Source organism: Aptenodytes patagonicus, chromosome 19, assembly GCF_965638725.1.
Source record: "Aptenodytes patagonicus chromosome 19, bAptPat1.pri.cur, whole genome shotgun sequence".
NCBI classification, from domain to species: Eukaryota; Metazoa; Chordata; class Aves; order Sphenisciformes; family Spheniscidae; genus Aptenodytes; species Aptenodytes patagonicus.
The window spans coordinates 6,760,519-6,784,111 of NC_134967.1; the positions used below are offsets into that span (position 1 = coordinate 6,760,519).

At 41.2% G+C, this 23,593-nt stretch overlaps 1 protein-coding gene across 3 annotated transcripts in view; it reads right to left on the minus strand.

Moving 5' to 3' along the window:
* Positions 1-23,593, minus strand: part of DVL1 (dishevelled segment polarity protein 1) — a 104,622-nt gene that overhangs the window by 49,843 nt on the left and 31,186 nt on the right. For all 3 annotated transcript variants that reach the window (XM_076356398.1, XM_076356399.1, XM_076356401.1), the window contains exon 2: positions 14,446-14,515. In XM_076356398.1, the coding sequence (XP_076212513.1) occupies positions 14,446-14,515 (70 nt within the window). The remainder of the gene's footprint in view (positions 1-14,445; positions 14,516-23,593) is intronic.

The following is a 23,593-nucleotide window of genomic DNA, read 5'->3' on the forward strand; positions in this document are numbered from 1 at the left end:
TGAACATGAAAACATCATCAGCTAGGATATGCACAAAATTCCTGCAAGCACTTTTTCTTGTGACTCGTCATTACAGCATTCTCTGAGTTTCCTAAGCATGCAAGTTGTCAGCGTGCCTTGCAAAACGCACGCACACTGTAAGACCGCACACTCAGTCCAGTTTTGCCATGACAAAAATAAAAAGCAAAAGCTGAAACTTGACAGTATGACACTCCAAACATGGTATAACTTCTTACACAAAGACCCTCAAAACCCCTGAAAATTCACAATCTGGTCTGAACCAATCACCAAATCTCAGAGTTGCCGCCATCTCTGTTAAGAGTCTGAATTAAAACCAAAATCCACCAAATCTCAACAGCCATAAACTGTAGGAGGAGGACCAGATCCCTGATGTTCATCATACTTGCGTCTACTTTGTCTCTTAATGTTCCCTTAAGGCAGAGCTGCAGATGGGAAAAGTCATTTTCCAGTCATGCCATGAAAACCAGGATATGCAGTGTGTACTCTTCTGTAATTCAGAATGACCTGAAAACTTTTATAAAACTACACTGTTGTAACTATCACCTTCAAAACTCCTCTGACACTGACATTTACATTCATGGAAGCTGAAGGTGCCTGTCAACCAGGGTAGAAGGAAAGGCTGCAGAGCACCCAACACACAGCACTCACATGGAAATAGGTAATTGAAGATATGCTGCAACAATCAATCTTCTCATTACAAACACCAAGCATCTATATACAGCCTGGTGCGTTTGGGAATTATTATATATTCCAGTCCCGTTACAAGGCAGGGTGTATATTCTTCATCTAACAACTAATGCCAGAGAGTATTATTTTTATTTCCTGTCAACATCTTCAACCATTAATAGGGATGCTCCTAGATAACGGATCACAGGGATGGTCCTGGCACACAAGAGGCTTACTATACTCAATCTTACTTCCAATAAATTCAGGACAGAAAGACCATCTCCATTCAGCATGCCTAGTGTGACATCTTTAATCAGCAGGTAGACAAGAGGAAGAAGAATGAGTCTCTTCCTATCCCCACCCTCCTGGTTTGTAGATCATTGTAATACACTGATTGACAGAGGATCTTACATTTAACTAAGATCTGATTCTAGCCACTTATCTACCAGGCTAGTATCTACTTTTCTGTATTTTAAAAACAAAAAACCCCTTTGTGTTAAAGGATCCTTTTGTACACCGAGGTGAAACTGTTAATTTTCTTTTTTTAATCTTACTAGTGCTGGAAAAAGCTCGTGGCTGAAGTGTACACCCAGGAACCAGACAGAGTGGGTCCTTTCTCTACCAATAATTCAGTAAATCTTTTATAAGAAAATCAGCATTTCTGCCTCGGTTTCCTAACCCTGAAAGGCAGGATACTACTGATTTTGCACAACTGAGATTAAAATAATGAACACGCCTAAATGCAACTTAAATCCTAGGGTAGAAGAACCATACACTGGGTAAAGCACCAGTACAGAAAAACAAACAACGTGCTCTGGTCCAAGATTCCTTTTTATTTATCTCTGCAAACAGAATGTGGTGATTCCCAATTAGCAGTTCCAGTTCTAACTCAACTTCACCTGCTAGATTAAGTGGTTATTTTTTATTAAAAAGCATAACGGTGGAGAAAGAGATTCCAGTCGTCTACTATTCAAACCAGGAAGACAGATGACCAACATGAGAGGTTTTGCCCAAAATGAAAATAGAATTCCACCAACTGAAAGACTTGGTTAGTATTTTAAATGACTGTACAAAAATTAGTCTCCCATTAAGCTGGGCATCCCGTGCAGACAAACCCCCCCCAAGGACCGCCTGCACTTCAAAGAGACACGATCAAGAAAAAGGCAGGGCGGCAGCATTGCCGATACCACTGTACTGAGAACAAATCGAGGCAAAATGAAGCAACTTGCTCAGCCTCCCACAGGAGGTCTATAGCAGTCCTGAAAGCAAATTCAGACTTTGCACATCCTAACCTAGTTCCATACTTTCCTTGCTATATTTTGAATGTTTTTGCAAGAATGGGGAAAAAAACCCCGCCCAATCAGAAAGGGAGCTAAAACCGATTCCTATATATCAACGGTCCACTGACCACACACAACGCTTCCTGGCCACTGCCAACAGAAGTTAGACTTGAACCAGTGACCTAGAGGTGAAAAGGTTTATATCCTATTACCAATCCCCTGAGATATCTAATCACTTTGCTGAGTCTCTTTAAACAATATGATTATAAGGTCTTTAATTAAATAAATGCTCAAATAACGATATAGATTATTACCTTTCACTAAGAGGCACCAAGGTCTCAGCTTCCCTCTGTTTTTAGCTGTGGAAGAACTAGCCCTATATAAGAGATTCCAACTATAATTGGTTAATTTATCAAGGACTAATTCTAATATAATCATCAGATAGATGCTAGCTGTTAAAGAAGGGGATGGAGAAGGAGAGGGAACAGGATAGGAGGGGACTGGTATTCAGGATGCAGTATATTACTCCTAAGAGCATAAATATGAGAAGGCAAACACACACAGACTGTCAAAAAGGAACTGCCTGAAGACAAAACAGTTCTCCAGCACCACAATGGAGTCAGCTGCATTATTCAAACTCTCTTATCACCAAAGCAAGAGCAACAGAGGAAACACTGAAGGGAAAAATAACATGAGCTTTCCTAATAACTTGATAATTAAGGTTTCTTTCTTTCAGGTGGGGAAGTTAATGGGAGATGTTTAGCAAGCATGCTGGCATTATGGAGATGCAAGAATGTCTCTGAGCCTGGCTCATCCCCTGAGGAATCTTCATGCAAGTGCTTTCACTAACGAAAATCAAACCAAGGGATAAAAAGAAGAAAAAAGAAAAAAAAAAATAAACTGGGTGTAGGCAAGATCTATACATCCCCTCACCCTTCACATTCTAAATTGTATCAAGCTGTGCAAACAAGCACCTGGCCCGAGTTATTTGAAAGCAGGAAAACATGTTCCTTCTTTAAGCCTTTCTGCTGATGGCAACACCTGTCTCAAAGATGCGCTCAATGCAAAAAGAGAGACGAGCCAACAAGACAAATTCTTTCCACATTTCAGGATATTTGTTTTTAGTATTTCCCTGCTTCTGGAGGAAGAAGTCTTGGCAATGCAGAACCCATTATGAAGGCAAGCCCACTGTGCTGACTGAGGTTGCAGATCATCTTGGAAGTGCTGCTGAGCAAAAGCAAAATCCACGGCAGCAAAGCAACTACTTTGTGAATATTGCCCCTGGGCTGTGATTTCCTGAGGGATAAAGCACTGGGTACCCGCTTCTTATTGACCTTCAGTGGGATTAGAGTCACAAACAGCCTCAGTCTATGCCATTACCATTATAAAGGGAAGAGGGCAGCAGAAATTACCGATATTAATCTTTCAGCTGCATTCAGGAAATATACCATTTTAGACTTGAATCAGCTCACTACCAGATACAGTGAACTCGAGATACATTCCAATTCAAGAAAAGATACTAGCAATATCTCCTGTTTCCGAGCAGCTTGTTAATCCTAGATAAAGGTCTTTCAGATTTCAAGTAGTAAATCATAAGCACAACAGCCATGATAACGCAGTGGCCAGTGCAGAACTTCTCATGTTTACCTTCCCAAGCTAAGATCCATGCTGCGCTGGCTGTACTGCTAGTTGCAGCCTGGCTCAGGCATTTCCACACAAAGTACGCTTACTGTCATTTATACACATCCTTTGGGGTGAAATTTTTGCCCCCAAGGAATAATAATAAATAAATAAATAACCCAAAGAGTGTAACAGTTTAAATAGGTTGCCTAACATGATCTTACTCTTATGATAACCAGGACCTGAGAGCTCCTGCAAGAGGACCTGACTTCAGAGATTTAAGCAAGAGAGCTTGAAGCAATTATGTTGTTAAAACAAGACACAGACTGTCCAGATCTATGTCTGGTTACAAGTGAAGCACTCAGCCTTCATCAAAGCTTTCATTCTTGACTTACAGATCTCTGTGTTCAAGAGCACTAGAATATAAATGGATGGCTGCAGACCAAATTAACAAAAACACCAGAAAAGAGCATTAGAAAAACATTTGTTGTGCTAGAAAAGAAAATCTGCTGTAGAAGACAGCACGTGCAGCAAGATTATTAAGACTGCACTGTCTAGCTGATTCTTCCCAAACATCAAAAGGATCAGAAAGGCAGTATAATACTGAACACAATGGAATACTGGACTCAGCTGGAGCTTCGTAGTGAGTTAGCAGCCCTGCCTCTTTCCAGGTACCTCGCAAAAGGCCTTCAATTTGATGAGGGTTTGACGGTGACTGCAGAAAAGGAAGAATTCTGCAGGGGTGTACACTTGTCGACAAAATTCACATGTCACTGCCCTGGCTACATGTGCGGGCACACAGAATTGCTGCTCCCTGCTTTGCCGTGCTAGCTAGGAGATCCTCATTTCTTCCAACAGTGAGGGACACTCTGTAAATCATTAAGTATCCTATCAGCTTTAAGATCAATTGTGTCCTTTTCTTTGACAAGCTATGGTAGGAATAAAATGCTCCAATATTATACCACTTTGAACAGAGAAGATAATGCACTATTGGACTCCCACATTATAGACTTCTCACTGTGTTTCTGCGAGAAAAGTAGTGTTAACCCCAGCTTCCTGGCCAGAACCCATCAAGCTTCTCCTGCAGTTTCGACTGGCAGTAGCATTTTAATCCATTTCTTTACTTGCACTGTGTCGGTACTGTGTGCTGTTCAAGCGCATGCCTGTGGGCTGTAAAACAGCTGTTGGGTTCCACCCCAAAGGACTGCATTTCAATGTGAAATGTGGATGTCTTCTGTGTGGTGCACATGGAGGAAGTTAATAAAGAAGTGTGGAACTAATTGCAACTGTTGATTCAGTTCATTCCGTCATACTGAATGCTGTTTGTTTTTTCAGCTGAGGTCCTACCATCACACTCACTACTAAATCTTTCCTAGGAAGTGGAGAAAGCATATCAACCCTGGCATGTTAGAAAAGAATCTTAAGTTCTTCTGATATCCCGAGTGATTCCCACACAGCCACTTCCAATTCACGACAGTACAAACAACAGTGTACTGTGCAAGTTAGCTGCTCTACGCTGCAGCCTATTCATTCTGACAAAAGGTGCATGTTTCCTTCTGTGCTAGAGAAGGTTACCCACCCAGCATTGCTAGGCACCTGCTAAGAAACAGTTATCTTGGAACTAATTTGCAGAAGTAAGTGTTCAGTTCACTGTCTGTGTCAACACTGCTCACTTCAGCAAATAGACTTCCAATCTCAAGCCCTAGTCCAGGCACAAAAGCAAACGTCACACCGGTCCGTTCTGCATGTTGTAAGCAAATTCAAGTGATGGAAGAGCAATTAGCAGGAAGATGGCCAGACTCTCAAATGCAAGCAAAACTTAAGCTCCCCAGTCAGAGCCAAACAGTGACACCAGGCCAGTGAATGTTTACAGTGTCAGGAGAGCCTCCTTTTCTTCCCATTATTGCTACTGATCTTCAGTGAGTCCTTGGATCAAATGCTCCATCCCTCTGTAGCCCAACTTCCCTTTTTCCTCCTCTACACCACATTTGCTTATGCTTTTCACTTAATTATGGCAAGGACTGCCTTTTATAGCACTCAGCAGACATCTTAAACTCACACAGGCATTAAGCCAGCTCAAGGAATCAGTCTGTTCAACTTTCATGGCTGAAGACATCAGACAACAAGAACCAGACTGGGAAGGGGAAAGAGCGAACATTGGTACGCTCTACTCTCATATTCTCATCTAGCTAAATATTTATTAGTCTGCCAGCATGAAAACTACAACATTTCAATTCTCACTGTTACTGAGAGCAGCAGCAGCTCTTGGCATTTCCCTCAGCTCAGGGAGAGGAGAGGGCCTGATAACAGTAACTAAAGAAATACCCCAAAAGAGCCATTTGTATTTTTGACAGCAACTTCAGAACAGCCACATTCATCTACAAGTTGAAAGTAATTATTTCCTATAAAGTCACAGACATCTCAAATCCCAAGTCAAAGCTTCAGAGACATAGCCCATTATCCACACGAAGGCTGCTCCCGAAGGACCAATTGCACAAAAGGACTTACTGATGAGGCCCTTTATTCCACCAGGAATTCTGTCAAAGGCAACAGGACTCCACATTGCTAGAAGGCCTGCAAAAGCCTATCAGGAATGTGATGTTTATTTTAGTAATGAGAAATTGTCTATGCCGGGTAGATTAGGCTTCCCCCTTTTTTCCTGCTGAAAACTACATTTGTTGGGGGTTTGGTCCAACCATGGAGCAAGAGATACTCAGAGAATACCGGATCAAGCTTATATAGCCTGGAAATCAGAAGCTGTAACAGGCTAAAAGGAACAACTTTAAGAAAACTGTGGCTGCCAGGTAAAGGGTGACCTTCTTCAGCGTTCAGAGACAGAAAGATGCAGACTGGGTTTCAAAATAAAATTGTCAATTCTATCTGTGATTTTATCATCTGCCACCTTCTATCATTTTAGAGAAGATACTGTATCTTCATGAAATATACTATCTCAGATCACTCCCAGATTCTGTTAAGCAACTCAGGTGTTTGTTTATGGCACGGTATAGCAGGCTAGCTGTGAAACAAATTCAATTTCACTGACTGCCACTTCACAGCAAGTTCTTTTTAAGCACAGGATTAAATGCCTCTTGGAGAACACATGGAGTAAGAACAGGAGGGGAAAAAAAGGATCTGCAATCCTGTGCTGCTATTCCCATGTCTCACCCTTCCAGATTTTTTCAGCAGGTTGGTAACTGTTTTTCTGAGAGCTTACACATTCCTCACCCCAGCTAAAAACACGTACCTGTGTACATCAGAGCAATGCAGAGACCCGAGTTGAGTGTACCCATGCTTCTGCAAATGATATTAAGTACTTCTGCCACGTGACTAAGGAAGTAAGATTTCCTTACTTACAGGCCTTTCCTCCACCTGGTGCTGATCACAGTTAGAAATAGGAGAGCATCTTTCAATTTAAACTTGGATTAAATCTAATTTGAGAATTCTTGTGCAGATCAGACCAGAACTACCCAACATTACTTTAGCAAAGAGAAGACCATAAGATCATAAAACTTTGAAGCTTCCTCATTCAGCACATTCTTTCATTTTTTCTTCAAGTCCCCCATCCTTCATGGTAACCTGGCTGCTTCTTCCCCATCTCTTGCTCATAAAGATCCTAGCACTCCAGCCCCAGCTGCCCCTTAGAGGAATCGCATTCTCCTATACTAGGAGTCAGATCCTTCCCAAATAATTCATTCAGGTACCTTAAAGCTTAGGAATGTTTTCAGTGATCCTGCCTCCCTTCTTTACAAGCTCTAAACATTATGGAAGAAGATACAACATTGTGTTAATACCCTCTTCACTTTAGGTCAGATTTCATGCACAGCTATTTTCTCCTGTGTGATGATTCAGTCTATCAGCAGATAAATGAGGATATATATAATCTGTGAAGAGGAGAAACAGGTCCTGAAATCAGCTCATTTTATACATAAGAAATCAACAAGTATCTGCTTCTGTGGATTTTCATTCACTGCCTCAGTTCTGCGCCGAAAGGCAACAAGGCACTTTGCTGAAGATCATTTAACAATCCTGAAGCTCCTGTGTTGCTTTGCACGATAGAAGACTAAATGGTTCTACCCAACAATTTTAATTGCAATTGCAAATACAGTGTCTAAAAAGCTTATGTACAAACCGGGCAAGTATTATCTGTTGGCACCCAGATAATAGAGAAGGAAAAAAAAAAAAAAGAGAGAGACTCACACAAGGCTATGACATCACTGCCAGCCAATAGGCAATAGTGCACATTCCCAGCAGCCAGTCAGGGAATTGTTCCCAGATGTTGCAAAGCCTTCCTAAAAAACACAGATAACAGCCAACCGACTTTGTGCAAACTGCTGGCAGAGGCCACTCGGCTAGCTCCGAGCTGGCAGCAACCACAAGCCAATTCTTTCCACATTCCCGGCTTCCACTGGGAGGCTGCCCTGGGCCGTGCAGAGAGAATAGAAAAACATTTTAAGCTTTTGCAAAAAGCCTGAAGGTAACGTACTCTCTTCTGTGCAAGCTATTTTTCCAAATTGCCCAGTAAGGACCTGAGCCTGAAAAAAACACAAACGCGTGAATAATTTCACCCAGGTAAGCAGTCCCAAAGAACTCAAAACAACTTATCCCCCGAGAAGAATTGTATCCTATGTTTTATATGTGTGTGTGGGTATGTGTTAGCAGAACAGGCACATGTATCAGCTATTTTTTGCAGAAGACGTGTTTGTGTATACGCGTTTACAGTAAAAACTACTAGAAGAACTCTGCCATACAATTAATGTTAGTCTCTATATTGTTGGAAAACCTAAAGGTCAACCACTGAAAAGAAATCTAGTAAGTAGCAGCCCTCTGTCCCAAATTATTTAGTTCTTAAAAAACCAAGCAAACAAACAAACCCACAACCACCCCAAAATCAAAAGGACAAGATCTAAGATGCAGAGGAGAAAAACAAGCAGGACACAGGAGGGATGGGGAGGAGGTTTAAATAGTTAATTAGGAGCAGTGATTCTAATTCAATACTAATCTAGCTGCGCATCGAGTTCCCAGGGCAGCAAAAGTAAGCAACAACTAAAGACTTGCAGATCCTCCCTTGAACATTTTCCCCTATGGAAATCAGTCCTGCATATGACACCAAGATCAAAGTTCCTACCTATGACAAATAGAAGGATTCAAATGTTATTAAAAAAGATGAAAATCTTAAATTTCTAAATGTCAGTCATCTTGTAAACTTCAAAGTACCCACTGCATCAGTCAAGAGAGGAGGTGCGGGGGAAGAGACAGCTAAGCTATATCCTGTGCACTTAATGTTCCAATTTTAAATATGCCATCTTGATGTGAAATACACACATATACACTGCAGTAATTTACAGTGAGGACGACAATTATCACAGATGGTTTTGTGAAGGAATCCCAAGCTGTCTGCTACCAGCTGATCCACATTTTATAACACGGGAGACAAAGAAAGCTCAGGCCCATCACGTTAAAAACCAGAAAAGGAAATAGCCCTGCCCAAAACACAGTTCTTCCAAAAGGTAAAGACCGACCTTGCTAGCCTTGAAATATATGTATGCAATTATCTGTTAAGTTCCAGTGAATAGGATATTAAAGGGTTTGAAACTGTGAACAATTAACTTACAGTAAGATTTACATAAAACTCCTCCAGTAATTAGCAGCAAATAGAGGCAGATAAGCACTGCAGTTTTATGGGTGTTAGTGTGGGGAAAGTAATTTGCAATTTGTAATGCAGGTCAGACACAGATGTTTCAGCTGATTGTTCAGCAGAGAGAACAGCCCTTGTCAACATCATCTGCAAAAGGTGCACTATATGATCTCTGAGAAGAGAGCTATAAACTGCATCCAAACTAGTGGGATATGCATCTAAATTTGGAAACAAGCTGATGGGTGGGAGGGGAGGAGAGAATCTAAGTCTCTTGATGCAATATATATCTATCCATACTACCTGCAACAATCTACACTGTCTCTGCCTCAGCTGAAATAGATGGGTTTATAATGCATTATGTCATTTGCTGCTGAGCAACAGAGTCTGTGAAGAGCCCACGCTGGTATAGTGCTCACAAAAGGCTCTGCAGTACTAATTCTCTGAAACAATTAATTGAAGCCACGCATCTAAATTTTGCTTTTAGATCTTTGCAATAGCACCATTCTCACTATTAGAGACTTGGCTACTGACTCAGACTGAACTGATTCTTGTGTGTTAAGTTCCTGGGTCGGCATAAATAGTGAAATTGTTTTTCTTCTTAATCACTGAACTAACATTATTTCACCTAAGGAAGAAAGGCAAATTGAACTCATTCTTTTCCTAAAGAAAGCACATATGAAATGAAGGAGGGATTGTGTTCTGACTTGGGAAAAACCAAATTTGTCTTTATATTGTCTATTAAAGGTAGATGAGAAACTGCCTTAGTCTTATCATTAAAGAGGATGATGCAAGTATCAGAAAAGTTACAGAAAAAGCAGTGAATCCATTCACAGAATACTTGACATTGCAATGGTCCTCTGGAGATTATCTAGTCCAACCACCCTGCTCCAAGTAGGGTCAGCTACAGCAAGTTGCTAAGGACCTTGTTCAGTCAGGTTTTAGATATCTCCAAGAATGAAGACTGCACATCTCTGGGCAAGCTGTGGTTTACCACCCTCAGAGTAAAAAAGGCTTTTTTATGTTTGAACGGAATCTCCTTTATTTCAATTTGTGCCTATTGTCTCTTGTCCTGTCACTAGTGCTGTTGAGAAGAGTCTGGCTCCGTCTTCTTTACTCCCCCCATCAGGTACTGATACACATTGATAAGATCTCCTCAAGCCTTCTCTTCTTGAGGTTAAACAGTCCCAGCTCTCTCAGTTTCTCCTTGTATGCCAGATGCTCTTGTCCCTTAACCATCTTCAAGGCCCTTTGCTAGACTTGCTCCAGGGTGTCCAGATCTCCCTTCTTCTGGGGAGCCCAGAACTGGACACTGCACTTCAGATGTGTCCTCACTAGTGCTGACTAGAGGGAAAACTGTCAAACTGCTGGCAATGCCCTCCCTGATGCAGCCCAGGATGCTGCTGACCTTCTTTGCTGCAAAGGCCCATCGCTGGCTCACAGTCAACTTGCTGTCCACCAGGACCACCATTAAAGGTTCAAGAAAATAAACGTTACGTTCTTTAAAAAGCTACCTTCAAGTTAAACTTGCCCATACACTCATTTTAAAAAACTGGCAAGAAGGAAGATTTTAAGATTAAGTAGTCAGACTATAAGATATCTGCCGCCACTTGCAGAAGACTTTCTACATGACCTTGAAGGGAAAGAAAAAACCCACATAAAAAACTTCTGTGTCTCAGTTCCCACCCATAATGTGGAAAAAGCAAACAGTTGTGACATACAAAGAAAATACAAGATTGAGGTCTCTGGATCAGCAACTGTGTCTCCCACCATCCACATGTACAGTGCACAGCACAAGGAGAAAGAAAGGAGAGGAGACATTGATCTTGGTTGTAGTCTCCAAGAAAAACTCTAATGTAAAAAATAGGAATTGGTGGGAAGATTTGAAACAAGGTACAAATCCTTGGAGCAAGGATTCTGCATTCTTCTACAATTGGAAAGCAGCCAGCAACCCATACTGGAACAGGAATCACAATAAATTGAGTTCATTCTTAAAATGCATTTCAGAAATTGTAACGTTTCTCTGAAATTAAAATAGTAACAGTCACAGAATTAAAACATAACATTTAGCTCGTGTGTGTGTGTGTATACATATATATATTCTTGTTCTGATCTTACTGTTCTTTATATTTTCCTGTTTTTCAGCTGGAAAACAGAAATGGCATGTATTTTCATATTTCATAGTATTTGAGAAGCTGGGAAAAGAATTCAGCTCTCAACTTGAGATCAAATGCCCTTGGGTTTTGGTTGGAAAAGGGAAGGAGGAAGAGGTTAAAGAATTGTGATGTAAAGGGGAATGAAAAAATCCACATCCTTATTCATGTGGAGTAGAGTTTGGGGTTGGGGGGTTGTTTTTGCTTAAACTCCAAGAACATTGGCCCTTGTTGGTACAACCTGAGTCATATTTTGCTGCACAGAAGAGCCTGAATAGTATATGCAAGTTCAGAATGAATCATTGGTGTATTAAATCACCAATGCAAAAGATACATTCTTTAACTAGACCGCATAGATAAAAACAAACACTACCATGCTCCTAAATGCATTGGGAAGAAGAGACCCAGTTCAGGGATGCAGAAGGCAATCCAAATATCAGCCTGTTGTTTGAATTAATATTTATCAGTTCAGCAGCATGGGAGAAAGGGTAAGAAACCAGGAGGAAATGACACTGAGGAGCAAATACAGTGCAAGAGTTACATACTGAGAAGGAGGAAAGGGGTTCTCAGGGTTAATTTGCTCTCCCGGTAAGAGCTACTATTCATTTCTACCCCTTTCCTTTTAAAACAGATGCTGCTCTCATGCTATGGCAATATACATGACATCTTCATAGCCTTTTTTTATCTGAAGCTTTTGGGATGCTCTCTTCAGCTTGTTAATTACACATGAAATCCCTTTTTGTACAATCTATTCCCATACTGTCAGAACACCGTGCTATAGCCCACAGTAATCCTTGGACTGAAGACAAAAACAGCACCACCAACATTCATAGCTCAAGCGTATCCTGAAAGTAGCATATTCAGCAGCATTGAGCCCTTCAGCCATCTCCAGCCCCTCAAAGAGAAAAGGAACTCATGCCACACCAGTAGCCATTAGCACGTATGTTCAGCCATGACTTGGAGAAGTTAACACCATCAAATGTTCAGTTCCCGCACAAGAATGGACATAAGCCAATAACCTCATTAAGAAAGAACCTTGCGCTGTCTCCCACAGCACTCTAGGTGGACCATCAGGTCTCAAAGACCACAGTTGTTTGTTTGTTTGTTTGTTTAAACATTAATTTTATTCTCTAATGCCAGTGATTTTATTCTAGAGAATGAGTACTTCTTTTGACAACCAATTTACTCCTCCATGGAGCACAACGCATGGGGATCTTCCCTTCTTTGTGAAGGCAAGCAGGCAGATCCCGGGTTGTGTTCATTTCTTTCCCTTGAGCACTGCCCAGCAGTGCAGGTTTATATCAGCATAACTTTGCTTTGAAACACTCATCGATTTTCAAACCAAGGCATTTAGTTGCCTAACACCCACTGCTGGGTGGAAATACATGGCTAAGTTCTATGAACAGCTTTGAAAGTCACACTGGTTATTAGTCAGCTATTGCTGCTGAGTCAAAAGGTTGGAGCACAAAGGCCAAAAACAAGGTATGGAGGTCCTAAAAAAAAAAAAAGTAGTTTTTCCTTTTGAATGCATTTCGCAGTGACAAAACAGCTAACTTTTAAGAGAGTACAGACTGAAGGGAGAACATTCTCCCAATTTTTAAGACCTCAATTTAATAGAAAATCTAGTAAGTGCTTAATATTCTGTACACATTTGGGTGTGTAGGAGGACTAAGGTTAAGTTCATACATTAGAAAGCTATGTGCTTTGCTTGCCTAATACTATGAACCTGTTGGGACTACACAGTTGCCAGAGTCTGAGTGTCTTAAAATTGAAAGCAATCAATAGAGCAGAAAGAAGTGATAATATTGTATGATACAGCTGAGCTCAGTTCATCTGCCAGCCCTTGCCCTCACATGAGCAATGTTTTCAGCTGCTTAGAACCCAGCAGGGACTGTATGTGATGAACCACAAGGCATCGTTACTTAAGAACACTCTCCTAATCAAACTGATGTTTAAAAGATACATTGCACTTTCCTTACACAATAATAGAATGTGCACATGCACTCTACTGCGGGCAACAGCATGCAATCGATACTGTATTTGGTTTTATAGTGAAAGCACATGTAATCCTGTCTACAAGAAGCCAGGCTTAGAAACTTCAAGCTACCCAGCACAATTACATGCAAGGCCCAGACAGATTTCCTTATCCTGAGTAACTTCAGTGACTGAGATACAGAAATATTTTAGGGGTACTGGTTGTAAACATGTGAGCAAAATCTTCAACTCCTAAAATCAGCATAGGACTGGAGAAATAGATGGAGACATGGCAGTTCATTCCAGCTGAGGATCACAAGTAGCCCCAGTTGTCCTAACTGTGCACTTGGAAAAAACTCTTGTAAACCTACTTAATTACTACCACTTTCTTGCTTACCTTCATCCTACCAGAAGTAGGAAGACTGCAAACATATAATCAAACACATATCCAATGCTGAAAGGCTGTCCAACGTCTCTAGTTACTTCAGCACAGTTCTCATATCATGGCACTATGATTTCTAACCCTACTTGCATCACTTGTTGAAGCCAAGCCCTTAACAAACAATCATTTCATACTCCAGTCAAACTTGAGTTTTGGGGAAAACAGCAAGCTGGCTGTTACATTTAACCTTATGTTGTGGGACAATTTTTTAAATTTATTTTTAAACAAGGATTAGAGCTTGGCTCTTACTGGTTTCAACAAAAGGTAAGCAAGTAAATGTTTTTAGAAGTCCAGCCTTATTTTGTGAGGTTTTACAGCACTATTTCAGAGCCCTCCATCAGATTCAGTAATACTTCGGAGGCAAGGAAGAGAGACAACAGTGGGAAAGAAAAGACAACACAACATGTTACTAACATTAAAGGTTTCATGTTTAAGCCACCTTTTCAGCCCTGCACACCTTTGTGGACTTCACTCTAATTTTTAAAACAGATTACTTAATAACAGGATGTTACAGATATAATGAAAAACTAAGGCTTTGCTTCCATGTAATTTGAGATTCAAGACACTTCTAAAAATCAGGACCCATGTACCAACTACCCTGCTACTGTGCCCACTGTATCAAACAACATATGCATACAGACACATGAGCCAACATACCCAGGACACCACTCTTCCATTGAAGCAAGGTAGCTTTGCATTGTCGTCTGAGATCTCCTCCTTTACCACCCTGGGGAAAAAAAAAAAAAACAATAGGAAGAAAATCAAGAGTTTGAAATCGCATCAGATCAGAAGGGACAGTGGTTTTCTTAAATGGTCCAGCAAAAATACAAATTTTTACTAAAATGTTGGTATCAGCAAGTCTTCTATGTTTAAAGAATATGTGACTATTAGAACAAAGGAAGCAAGTAAAAATAAAGGGTAGAATAGTACCTTTCCAGACAACCATCCCAAATTGGTAGGCACAAAAGTAATTACAAGCGTTTTTCCCACTTTGGAGTCTTCCATCTCACCACAATTTTTAAAGATCTGATGGTGATTAAAATCCCACTGTGCTGCGCAGTCTCTGTGTCAGAGATCACAGATCACGAGTTAAGGCCACTCTGTCGGCAAAGAAAGGAGTATTACCTCAATTTCCTAGACTGGATTTGGAGCCGAAACACAGCACCTTTCCCCCAAGGCACTGAAGGAGTTGTGGTCAAGCTTCCTATTGAACCTTCATCTCCTGTACATCAGACAAGCATCTCAACCTTCTTCATTAACTCAAGTTCTCTTCCCACTCTTGCTAGCCACACACCCCTCTTGCTCCCTATACCTCCCTCCTTTCACTCCAAGATGGTTTCAAAATGGTTAGCAAGGCTGAGGCCTGGCCCCTGTCGGGGGAAGAGCTGACACGGTCAAATAGAGGTGCAGCTGCGGCTTTGAGTTCCCTCCCCTAGCCCATTCCTTTTTAAACAGACGCAATGCCAATATGGCATTCAGCTAGGAGCCATTCTGAAGGCTTCTGGATAAAAAGCTTAATCCAGAACTCAAACCCTTATGATTAAGGAGAATAAAATCAGCAATTTGTTTTACTAGCATAAGGGTTTTCATAAGGTTTTCAATTCTGAAGACACTTACTGTGACTCAGTATCTCAGAATCAGCATTTGTTTCAACAGTTTAAGACTGGTCATAGTCAAATATAAATGACACAATTACTGAGAAAACAGAAATGTTCCCATTTCATTAGACTTAATTCCAAGCTTCCAATTCAGCAGCAACTGAAGTTACTTCAGATGTTTCTGTTCTTCTAACTAGCACAGTAACCACCATGGCCCCCATTTAACAACCTCATATTCATTAAATTAGCCAGTCATAAACACATATATGTATTTATAGCTACAAAAAGATATTCTGAATTCTTCAAACAATTCAGTGCTCACTCGTCCTCTTAGAAAGTAAAGTAATCATGTTTTGGGTCAGCAAGATCTTTATCAGGTCTGCTGGAGGCAAAGCGAGCCTCCAGCTCTCCTGTAACTCCTGGACTAAGCAGCCTGCACAGCTGAACGCGCGCTAGAAGGGCTCTCTAAACCCATCCAGGATCTGGAAACAATGGCGCTGTTGACTACACCAGGGTCACTTCCTTTGGAATCATCCAGATGAAAAGAGCAGGTTCAAAACCAACTAGTGGTTCAGTTCTACTGGGAGTAATTAGTTACTGCCTTGAAGCACTCTTCGCAACAAGCCCCCAGTGAGCCAGCTTCTAACTCTACAAACCAATTACAAATGTCATCTTTCAGCAGGGCACTTTAAACCATATTTTTAGGACTGCTGCTTTAAGCCGAAGACTTCCAATTTAAAGCAGCAAAGATTGAGATTAAGAAAACCCTGCATTTGCATCAGCTTCCTTAACAAACCTCCCTCATTTATACAAGGCCATGACCTCTCAGAAAGTGTTTTTTGTCTTTAGAGAAGAAATAGACATTGCTGGTGGCTCCTGAAGAGACCATCAAATGAGAAATTTTAAAAGAATCACCATTTCAGAAACCAGCCTGAGTGGTGCTTCAGTTTTCAACCTGTGCTCTATTACTTAATTTAAAATCAGAACCACTGAATCCTGCTAATTCTGAAATCCTGACTATAGGATCTGGTAAAACAGTTGGGCTGCTTCATTGTTACAGTTCAGTAGTTTCAGTGTAAGATGACAACACAGTTCTGAATCAGTGCTATGATGGATTCTCTCTTGATGATGATCCACAAGACAGGACAGAAATGGTCCGTGTTACTATTACAACACTTTGGTCTGGTTATCTCTAGTAAGCAGATACAGATGAAATGCAGAGCAATTAGCTCCCCATTTGGTTTCTCTGATTAAGGGTAATAATAACATCACTCTTCAAAACAGGAGCCCACAGAGTCACCATTATACAGGACACCCTTCTCACACCCTCACTCCCACAATAGGACATGAATCACTTCTGCCTAGAAAGCAGACCTTAAGGACTAGCATCCTTGCAAGCCTTTTTTTTTTTTTTTTTGAATCTGCAAATTGGAGCAAACTCTAAACCCAGCATCTGGCAGAAGCAAGGCAGCCCCAGGCAGGGCAGCATAGAGAATCCCACACTACACCACACCCCCTGTACAGCAATTATTGAAACCTGAAGCCCTGCACAAACATCTTGTCAGATGCTACTGCTGCCTTCCTTGTAGCAAGATTCTTGTGGATTCTTCTAATCCTGCAAGCAAGGGCTCAAGTAGGGCTGAAATGCAAGCATTCAAATGCAGGACTTGTCAAATTCCTGTTTCAGGCAGCCTCATGTACAGAAATACACCCACACAACACAGCAAGCTTGCAGGACATTTCAATCCATTTTAGTCTCTCACTTCAACAGAGAAGTGGTCCAGGACAGTTTACCTGAATTCACTCTATTTATCAGAGCTACAGGAATAGCATCAACGTTCACAAACCCATGGCTTCCTTTAAATGCAGAGCTCTCCTCTTCCATTTCTGCCTGGATCCAAATAAACTAAGGCTGTATGACAGCCGAGACCAACAGAGTACTTCTGCTAAGTCCTGGGAGTCACTTGTCCAAGAAAGGGTGTGTTTCATGATTCTGAAGAGCTAGGGATATTCACAAAGGTGGCTGCCCAGGTCAGAGAAAATTAGCTGGGTTTTTTGGGTTTTTTTAATATACAGCTTGAAGGAACTGAGCTAACTAACGGAAAGTCACTCAACTGCAAAAACACCAGGTTTGCTCTTAAATATAAGGCTTTACTACTTTACTACTACATGTTGATGTGAATACTCAAGACATTCTTTTCCTAAGGGCTTAACCTATATTAACGTATTCCCTTAACCTAAGGGCTCCAACCAAAATTGGGAACCTTTTGAACAAGGCACTGTACAAACACACAGGAAAGCTCTTCAGAGTGGGGACTGTCTAAATATGGGTAGAGAGGAGATAGGGTGGTATGTTTATACCAAGTCAAACAGTAGATTCGTAGCAGAAATAGATTTCTGGCCTCAAGTCCCTACACAGAGGAACAGGGACAATTTGTTTTTGACAATCTCTAGGCTTTAAAAAAGCCAACCTGAAGTCTAGTCAAACTCAATAAAAAATTGTGGTTCCACAACCACATTTTCCTTTATTTATGTTTTTGTCTTTCTTGTTGCTGTGTAAAAAAAACCACAATAGCCACAAAGCAACTGACTATGCATGAAACAGTGTCATATTATGAGGGGGGGGAAAAAAACGGTTAGGAAGGAGAAGAGAGGAGAGCAAATGGACAAAGAGTGTCCTTCCGTCTTACTTTTGGAAAATCAGGAATAAATAACACCACCACCAATACCTCCATTTGCATGTTTTAATCCATTTTTTAAAGAAGGAAAGAACATTCTCCTCTTTCTCCACATTTATTTGCATTGTTAACAGCTAGCAGTACAATATTAGGCAGACTTCACCTCTGTCCTATTATTGGACAGAAAAACATTTTAAAATACTCATTTAACTCCTAATGCATCTGTCCTCCTTCACCTTTTGGCAACAGGAAACAGATCATGATTTCATTATTGCTTTTAGTCATTTATACCTAGACTCTAAAGAGACAATTAAGAGTAAATGCCATTGAAATCAACAGATACTCAGTGCTTTAAAAACCTTTGACAATTCAATGAAGCTCTCAAACCTGTAATTCTGGAGCTGCAAACTCTGTGTGCAGACAGTGGATTTCAACATTTGCAGGGATCTCCAGCCCCAATGGACTGACTCAAATTCAGACATTATCTTTTGTGTTTCATAGAGTCCTGGAGACAACACTCACTCAGCAAAGATCCAATTGCAGGATCAGCAAATAAAGATGCTGCAGTAATTTTATCCTGGCAGCTGCATGTTTTAAATGACAGTATCTCCACCACCACCCCCAAGGAAATGCCACTTACTGCATCCCAGAAATCATACGCAGAAGTTCTGCACCGAGCTCTAAGATTTAGGCAAAATTCAAGCACTAGAAAAACATACTGATTGTGGGGTTCTCTCCAGAGAAGAGGCTTGGGGGGTCTTTCGAAAATTGACGCATACAGTGGCAGTCAGGATATCCCTGCAATACTGCACAGACTGGTTCAGTTGTCCTCGTGATGGAAATGAGCACACTGAAGTCACCACTCAAAACAACACGCTATCACAGCATTAGCCTTCTGCTGCAGCTAAAGGGAACAACTTCCAGATCTGTTGCAACTTGAACTACTAAATATAGCCTTGAGCTATGAGGCAAGAGAATGCCAGACTGTAATTCCCAGCTTGCTTTGGGTAGCAATCAACAGTGCCAAGAACATCAAAGACAGCAACAGCCACTAATTTCAAATATCACTGTTTTACAAATCATTATCTGTAGTAAAGAGGCAGCTCCTTTCAATTCTCAGGAAAGGGAAGCAATGGAGAGAAGGCAAGAAAGGAATATGAATGGTTGCAGCCACATGCTTCAGTCTGAGGACAACTTCATATTCAAGAAGACGTCTTTTGCTCTACAAGAACTTAGAAGCAAGGGCAGAGGGAGACCCATGCCGTTGTCTGTTCTGCAACACACACGGTCCATTAGGAACTAACATAGACAGCAGCTTAAGACCAGGGTGGATAAGGCCCTCAGTAATGGGTTCACAACCTAGACCCAACCCAAGCTAGCACGGCAAGGAAGAAGAGGTGATGCATTTGATCTGCCAGAGGCCGCCTACTGAAGTGAAGAAAAGTCTGTTGGTACTGGATGTGGTCCACTGTGGGGATATGACACCAGTGCTCTCAAACACAATTGTTAGCAGACTTACTGTTTGATAATAAGAACAAAGACCATCTGATACCAAGAAACACATCCCCTGCTCTCATGGAGTTAAAGCTTCCCTTCAGAAGAGGGGATATTTGTTTCCTAGGTCACATCCTGCCTCCTGGCAACGCTGTGCCTCTGTAATTGCTGGCAAGGTTGGAATGCATGCAGTCTCTATTCCAGCACACACAATCTTCCGCTTAACCCAGGTTATAAGCCACTCTGGGTCAGAGAGAAAAGAGCAAATAAACACCTATCCACAAAGCCATTTACAAAGCTACCACTCAATGAACACCAAACAGTAACAGAACAAACCAGTCATTTCCAGATAACTTGGGTCGCAATACCTCCCAGCAGCAGGTCTACCCCGTATTGCCCTGCTGTGTTCCAGCTGTACACAATTCTCCTTTGCAAAGGGGAGGGAGAGGAGACTCTGCCAGCACACCAACAATACAGCTAGAGATTTTTCTTCAATGTTCAGAGACTTGTAACATTTTCCTCTTCACCGTATTCCAGAAAAATCTTGATGCACAAGATATTAGATCCTTTAGTTCATTCTTCAAATACATCTACCAGGTAAAAGGAAGGTAAAAGAAGAACACAGGGGAACAATTCACCCAAGGTCACACAGTACATCAGTGACAGATTATGAAAAAGACCCCACACTCTTGAATGCCCCCAAGCACCTGCCCTACATTGTCAGCAAGCTCCCCACTATTAAATGTCACATCAATACAGTCTTCACTTAGAAAGCATATGTGCAAAAAAAGGGTGTGGATGTGCGGGGAAGGGGAGGAGGGAATAGTTCTCAGAAGCTCACATCCTCTGCTTTATTTGACTTAGAGGAGATTTAAGAACTAATTACTAAATGAAACAATCACTGCTGGTAACAGCCCCTCCTTCCTCTTAGTTCCTGGAATTGTGTCTGGATCCTCTGACTTTGCTACCACCCTACGCTGCACAAATAGGTATTTGTGCATTTACCAAAATCAGCCTCATTCTCCCTCTCAAACCTCTACCTGTTTCTGTGACAGGTTTACGCTCCTGGTTACCCTTCCAGTATCCTGACTTCTTGTTTTCCTCCAAAGAGGATTTTAGTCCGAAGACCAAGGATTGTTTAGGCTTACCCTCGCTCTCATCCCTCTGCCAAGCTGTTTGCTGCCTCAGAATACATGCTGACTCTATATTAAGAATACCAAGTGAACCCCACAAACCTCTAATGACTCTGATTCATAAGCATTTAGGCAATTAGATATTAAACACTGGGTTTGATAGCATTGCATACACTTGCATTTTGATTGTATCATGCATGCCTGTGAGAGACTTAATCTCCAAAATTAGCTAGATGATTTTTAATTTCTACTCAGAAAAATGAGGTTAACAAGGAAATTCTCCTTTGCTTGATTCACCGGTTGCAGGCCCAATCCTCCAAGGCAACATACATGGGAAATGCAGGGTTGAGAGAGCAGTGTGGCCCCTACAGATTCATTCTAGGTTAATGTGTACCATGCCACAAAGTGCACATCCTAATATACTTTAGCACCAGATTAATCCCATCTTGTCACTGTGATCATAATCAAGTCTTTTCTTAACTCTTTCTTATTGTCCTTTACTGATGGGAGAAGGGGGAGAGAAGCTTCATTCATTACTTTTTATAACTTGCTTGGAGATCCTTAGAGAGAAGGCGAAGTAATTAAGCCATTTGTTCTATACATGTCTTCAATGACTCCTGTCACCACAAAAGCAGGTAAGAGATTATCCAGATGTTAGTTTTGCTTCATAGAATCAGGTATGTTGGAAGAGAAATCCAGGAGTCATCTAGTCCAACCTCCTGCTCACAGCAGGCTTAGGTTGCTCAGGGCCATGTCCAGTCAAGTTTTGAGTATCTCCAAGGACGGAGGTTCCACAACCTCTTTGGGCAACTTGATTCTTATGAAGCAGCAGTTTTCCAAAAAAGCTGTTTAAATTAGTAAAACTGTAAGTAATCACAAATCCACATCTGCAATGAGTTAACACTAAGGGAAGCTATTCGTAAGATTCTATTAACTGCTTTGGCAGATTCTAAGCTCATTCAAAAGCAACTTTTGCTTTGGAAGCTCCCAACTTCTAATGTGGCTTGATAGATATTTGCACACTGGACTAGCAGTCAGAACTATAGTAGTATTACACTCCACTGATGCTAGCTAGCTGCTTCATAGAAACTCTCTGATTTCACTAGCCATAAAAAAAATATTTTTAAAGCTCTTCAGGAAGAAGCCCTTTCTGAAGAAGACCCAGACTTGTCAAAATACCACTTGCATCTTGCCTGGCAATATCAGGCCAAACTTCCATGCAGAATATAAACATCTCTGAAGATTAGACTGTTTACTACAATACAAAAGCAAATGACAGAGGACAGCCATTTTTGGGAAAAACCCAAGTAAAATAAATAAAGACATGCAGTTCCTTTAAGGACAGTTTAAATTGCAGAATGCACACAGCAAACCCAGCAGCAAACAGGTGACACGCACAGAAAGAAAAAAACCTCTCACCCTTCTGATCACATGACAAATTGCAACTACTCAACTGGAATCCAAGGCTGCAACTCTAAAAGTAGTCTTTCTGAAGCTGATTAACATTTCAGTTTGAATCTTTAATGCAGAATCAAAACTTCAGCTTTTTGTAGCTGAGGTCACAACACAGAGAGCCTTTAGTAGAGGAATGACAATAAAGCCACCCACTGAATATACAGGTGAGGCTTGGCTAGGATATAATGTTTATTCTGGAAATAAGAAAGAGGGGCAGAGAAATCTTTTTGCTGAGCAGATAAACACCGTAAAGCAGCGCAGCATAGAAGGGCTCTGCTCAACACAAAAGATCCGCAGCCTTCTGTGATGCATGAAAGCCTTAGATCTTGTCTGCACCCCGCTGAGCTAGTGAGCAGGAAACGGTGTTGCAGCGTTCTGATGCAGACCTACAGTGCTCCTCTACGGAAGGCTCATGCCAATCACTCCTCAAAATACCACAGAGCCAGAGTGGAACCACCGTTCTCCTTTTTAGGTTGTTACTCATAAACAACACTGACAATGCTTTGCCTTTCCATATATGCACTTTTGCATGCCAACTCCCACATAAACCTGTCAAAAATGAATATGAACATGCTACCCACAATTATGATATAAATGACACACCCAACTGTGGAACAAGAACCTCTTCAAAACGCTCTTCAGAAATAGGTATCTAGCTTCAATGCATGTGATAGCTCTCCCAACAAAACAGCTGAGCAGTCTCAGCTACACAAGTTCAACGTCCCTTCTGCACAAAGCCATTTACTAAAGTCAGCTCTTGTGACAGCACTCCCCAGCTTGAGGTTAACTTCCCGTCCTTCCACCACACACACTAGCTCCTTCTTACAGGTTCTACAGAAATTGTAGCAAGAAACTGTATGCAACGGGTGTTAGGGAAGTCACCTCTTCTGCATAGGTGACAAATGCATCAAGATACACTCTCTTTTTCTTCGTTTATGTAATTAGCTGCTACTCTCTGTCTCACGTTATTCTTAACACTTTCAAAAATCTAAACACACAGTCTCAGTGATTCTGTCTGCAATTAACGTTAATGCATTCATGTATTTATAACACCAGTTATCGTCTGCCACATCTGATCTTCATCACCACACTAAACACTTTTGCCCACATAACTGCCTCTTCCCTGTTTTCTCCACTCCACCTTTATTCCTGGAGGTACATCCAGCAGTTTGTCATGCCAGCCTTCTAGAACAGTAGGGATAATTTATCATCTTTCAGAAGAACTGCACGATACTGGAAAAGTTTTGGCACTTAGGTCCTATACCAGATACTGACCTAAGTTTAAGCACATGAATGAAGTCAGAACTACTGTAGTCCCTAGGAGAGAATCGGCCTGAATCTGCCCTTCATTTCAAACATAAAGCTTCACTTTTTATAGCAATGAGTTGGGACTCAAGGACAACTAAATTTATTTAGGCTCCACTCTGGCATCAACCCACTGTATGAC